General features: G+C 54.5%; 1 protein-coding gene across 3 annotated transcripts; it reads left to right on the forward strand.

Annotated features, from left to right (window-relative positions):
* Positions 1-170: 170 nt before the first annotated feature.
* Positions 171-4,225, forward strand: CCDC127 (coiled-coil domain containing 127). Of its 3 annotated transcripts, none has more exons than XM_004621401.2 (3): positions 171-296; positions 839-969; positions 2,969-4,225. In XM_004621401.2, the coding sequence occupies exons 2-3, from the start codon at positions 849-851 to the stop codon at positions 3,628-3,630; spliced, it is 783 nt and encodes a 260-aa protein (XP_004621458.1). In that variant the 5' UTR covers positions 171-296; positions 839-848; the 3' UTR covers positions 3,631-4,225. The 3 variants fall into 3 exon arrangements, with proteins under 3 accessions (XP_004621458.1, XP_054974036.1, XP_054974051.1); XM_055118061.1 differs by having other exon boundaries at positions 278-737; XM_055118076.1 differs by having other exon boundaries at positions 278-689.
* Positions 4,226-4,736: the final 511 nt, after the last annotated feature.

Raw genomic sequence — 4,736 nt, forward strand, 5'->3', positions numbered from 1 at the left:
CACTGCGCTTGCGCGGGCCCACGGGAGCGGGACGTAGACCCACCGCGCAGGCGCAGCACGGCGTGCCCCGGGCGGGACGGGGTAACACCGCGCAGGCGCAGCACGGCACGCCCCCGGGCAGGACGAGGTTACACCGCGCAGGCGCAGCACGGTGCACCTCGAGCCGGACGTAGACCCACGGCGCAGGCGCGGCACGGCGCGCCCCGGGCACAGGCTGTGCGGGGCAGCGCGCAGGCGCAGAAGAGACGCCTGGCCGGCGGATTTCTGTGGACCGGGGCCTGGCGCTTCCGGCCGGGGTAGGTCTGGGGCGTTCCGACACGGTAGCGGGCCCGCGGTATGCCCGGCCGTCCGCGGTCGCACACCGCGATGCCGGGCCTGCCGACGGGGGCACCCGGCCGCGCGCCCGGCCCAGCTCAGATGATGCTTTGGGGCGCGAGTCGGGCGGCCTCCGAGTTTGTGGCGGGGCTTGGAAACACGCGGGCCGAGACTCCCCGCCGACGCCCCGCGCGCGTGCAGCGGACGTGCGGCTGCTGATGGCGTGCTGGCGAGGACTGCACCTCGAGCAGGCCTTGGGGCTCGTGCCCGGAGCCCGAGGAGGGACGTCGGGGCCCAGACCGCCCTAGCTTCCCAGTCAGCAGCCCCTTCCGTGTCCCCCTTTGGTCTCTGACTTTCCAAATTCTTTCCATTCCTTAAGTCTGAACAGGGCAATGGGGCACAATGCATATTTTTGGAAGAGAGTAAGTGCGTATGAGCCACGTGGATGGCAGGTAGCTGTGACTTGTATTTTATTTCTCTTATGCAGTTAATGGCTTTATGTGGTTTTGTGATTTATTTCAAGGTGTATCTTCATGAACAACTTAAATGACCCCCCGAATTGGAACATCCGCCCTGACTCCAGGGCTGATGGGGGTGATGGCAGCAGATGGAATTATGCCCTGTTGGTTCCCATGCTGGGACTCGCAGCTTTTCGTAAGTTATTTCCCCTCACATTTGCTTTTTTGGGTGTTGAGTGTGGGGTCCAGCGACCCCAGGCGTTGGGGGCAGAGACGGTACAAGACTGTACCCTAGTTTTAATACATGCCACACATCCACCCTTGGAAGCCAGCCCCTGCAGACATGTGTTCACAGTCTTGGAAAGAACCCAGCACTACAGAGATGATTATTAGGGTGGACAGGGTAGTGCCCAGTGATTGCAATGTGTTTTGCACGTGGGGTGCGTCCCATATCCAACCCAAATCTCAAGAGAGATCCTGCTCGTGGAGTTGCCCTTTGAAGCCTAAGGGCTGCCCAAGGGTCTCTGTCCCCAGCTTTTGGTCATCCCAGGGGTAGCACAGGGCAGCACCATGACGCAGGCACCTTTCACCCCCCTTCCCTTATCTGTGAGGGACAGTAATGGGCAGTGAGGAAGCTGCAGAGTTCAGGGCCTGAGTCCTGAGGGGTTCATCAACTGCTTCTGTGAGAGGAAAGCGTGATAACCATAAACTATCAACTGCTTCTGGAGTGGTCTGGTCGCTCCCAGCAGGATCTCTGCAGCTGCCTCTCACCATCCCACAGGGTTTGGGACAGAACCAAGGTTGAGAAGGGTCTTGCCATTTCTGCTGGCCAGCTGGGACCATCCAGTCTACCCAGCTCCTGACGTGACGTGATCTGTTACTCTGGGCTTATCCTAGCTCAGCCAGTCCCTCAGGTGCTCCCAGCAGAGGAGGGGTCCATTCATGGAGCCTGATGGCTGGAAACAAGACCAAGTCCATCTCCCCATGCTATCTCAGAGGAATCGTTTCTCTTTGTCTCTCTGCATGCAGAGCAGTTCCTCTTCAGGGAAGTTCAAAGTGTATCTTCCTTCCTCATTCTGCCAGGATTCAGGCAGTTACCTTATGCCTATGGAAAGACAGATGCTTTGCCACCTGTAACTTGGGGATATGGAGCTGAGGGGGTGTACCCCTGGACAGCTCAGGGGCTGAGGGTGAAACTGACACTTTCCCATGCAGAGCCTGCACCCTAGCTTCATTGTCACGGTTATGTAGACTTTCTATGACGAGAACAGTCATGATGGTGTGTAAGGGTTTGTGTTGGGAAAGAACTGGACTCTTGGCTCTTTTTCTGTTCAGACAAGACGTCAGCAGGGAGCTGGTACAGTACTGCCCACCTTTTCCTCCCATACACTGCCTCGGGGGTGGTGTTGGCCACACATCGTGTGTTAGGAGGAACAGTGGCTATTGCTGATTCTGTGGCTATAGGGCCGGCTGCTGGAGGTTTGGATCTTACACTTCTTGGTAGATCCCAGCGTGGCCTCTGTGCTCTAGGTCTGGGATCCAGTAGGCAGGTAAAACCCATGTCTAAGCCTGGTCCCTTGCCAGATGCAATTGGTTCATCTAGGCTTCACATACGACATCCATGGCTTCCGCTGTTCCAGAGCACATCTGCTCCCCCTTCAATGAGTGCAGGTCCTCACATATACCTACTTCTGCTTCAGAATCTGAGGCTCCAGCATCTCGTGTCTGAGCAGGAAGGTAGTTTACCATCACTTGGAAGAGACATCCTGATTCTGGAGGACCTCTTTGCCCATTTTCTGCACCTCCAAGCCCCTACCTGCATCTCACCTCTCCCAGATGCCCACCAAAACTTCTGAGGCACAGACTTTGTTTTGTGCTGGGGGAAGAGGGATGCTCATAGCCCATGCACCCACCTTGTCACCTGGTAGTGGGGTCCAGTGAGGAGCGGGCAGCGGACTGCACTGCAAGAAGTAGAGTAGAGGGGACCTGTCTAAGACCTTGTTCTGTCTTGGGGGAAACCCAACCTGCCTTCAAGGTAAGAACTTTACCTCTTGTGATCTCACACACATTACCTGTATTTGGGCTTCCTTGGAATAAGAGCTTACTGAAATGCTGATGGTAGTGTTATCTTTAAGGGAAGATCACAAGTCAGTCTTACTCCAGCTGTTCCTTATGCACATCTTTACTCCTGTCAGGTTGGATTTGGTCCCGGGAGTCACAGAAGGAGATAGAAAAGGAGAGAGAAGCCTATTGCCAGAGAACAGCAGCTTTCCAGCGCGAACTGGAGGCCCAGTACCATGCCATCATCTCTGAGAATCGGCGTGCTGTGGCCCAGCTGTCCTTGGAACTGGAAAAGGAGCAAAACAGGACAGCGAGTTATCGAGAAGCCCTTATCTCTCAGGGCCGCAAACTGGTAGAAGAAAAGAAGCTTCTGGAGCAGGAGCGGGCCCAGGTCCTGAAAGAAAAGAGACAGTTGCAGCCACTGAGAAGTGCGTATCTGCACTACCTGGCGCAGGAGGATGACTGGCAGCGGCGTGCCCGGCTCCTGCTCAGGGAGTTTGAAGCCGCACTCACAGAGCGACAGAACATCTACTGCAGCCTGCTGCTCCCCCGAAACAAGCGACTGGAGATCGAGAAGAATCTGCTTGTCCGTGCAGCCACTGACCCGGTTGCTGCTGAGCTGGACGTTGCTACTGGCCTGACCGACATATTTAAGCATGACACACATTGTGGTGATGTCTGGAATACCAACAAACGCCGGAATGGGAGACTCATGTGGCTGTATCTCAAGTATTGGGAACTAGTTGTTGAGCTGAACAGGTTTAAGAGAGTAGAGAAAGCCATTCTAGAGAAGTAAGGGATTCTAAGCTGGAACCTCGGTGATCAACGTGGTGCCATGCTTACCGCCCCACGTCTACCCTGTCCCCTAAAGTGCTGCTCACATGGACCTGCTGGCACCCAGCACCTTCCCCAGAGCCCCCTGACTCCTGCATAGAAGGACAGTGACAATGAGGTGGCAGGAGGCTGGGGCTTCCTGTGAGGTTCTTCAGCTGTGAGGGTGCAGTTTTCAGAAGCATGTCTTGAGTTGCCCATATTTCACCAAGCAGAGCAGGATAACCTCCTGTCTCAGCTCAAAACTGGAGAAAGTCAAGTGCAGTCTCGTCCCTCACTATGAGTAGCTTCTTGTTTCATCCCTCCCTAAATAAGTTTTGTTTACTTAAAGCATTTTTCTCCTAAATTAAATCTAGAAATTGTGGGTGATGGACAGAGCTGCCTGTTGTGTCAGCAGTCATTGTGACTCAAATGACTCAAAAAAAGTCTCAAAACTATACCACTGAGGGAGGGAAGGGCTGGATGTGCTTGCCTCCAACTCAAGTCTATATTCTCAACTGTGTTCTCTATTTTGATCTGTATTCTGATAGCACAGCACAATAAAGCATCTCTCATCCATAGCAACAGCGACACTGTGATTCTTTACTGGTTCTTTCCTCTCCACGTTTCTCTTTTACCACTGTGCGGGGCCTCCTTCCACACCCCCTTCACCAGGCTCAAATTCACCACTCAGTCCTGATCTACGCTGTGTACACTGCTTACTCTGGGTCCAGTGTTCACCCCTGGGTTGGATGGCCTGTGGGGGAGGATTCAGCACTTAGCTGTACTCAGAGACAAGAATGATTATACGGGCAAGAGCAGAAATGGCTGAGGGCAAGCCCAGCACAAACTCATTTGGGTATTGGGGGCAGACTCAGAGAGGCTGGTCCCCTGATTTATGAAGACACATGAGTCCCACCTGGACTCCCAAATGGGCATTGTGGGGATGTCCAGCCCCTGTGGGGGAACCCAGGTTCTGTGGGGCTCATAGGTTCAAAAGCCCTTACTTTTGAGGTCACTGCAACCCCATCCACAGTAACGTAGTGTTCCTGAATAAACCCCACTACAGTGTTTATTCCACTGGCTATGGGG

Source organism: Sorex araneus, chromosome 1 (genome assembly GCF_027595985.1).
Source record: "Sorex araneus isolate mSorAra2 chromosome 1, mSorAra2.pri, whole genome shotgun sequence".
NCBI classification, from domain to species: domain Eukaryota; kingdom Metazoa; phylum Chordata; class Mammalia; order Eulipotyphla; family Soricidae; genus Sorex; species Sorex araneus.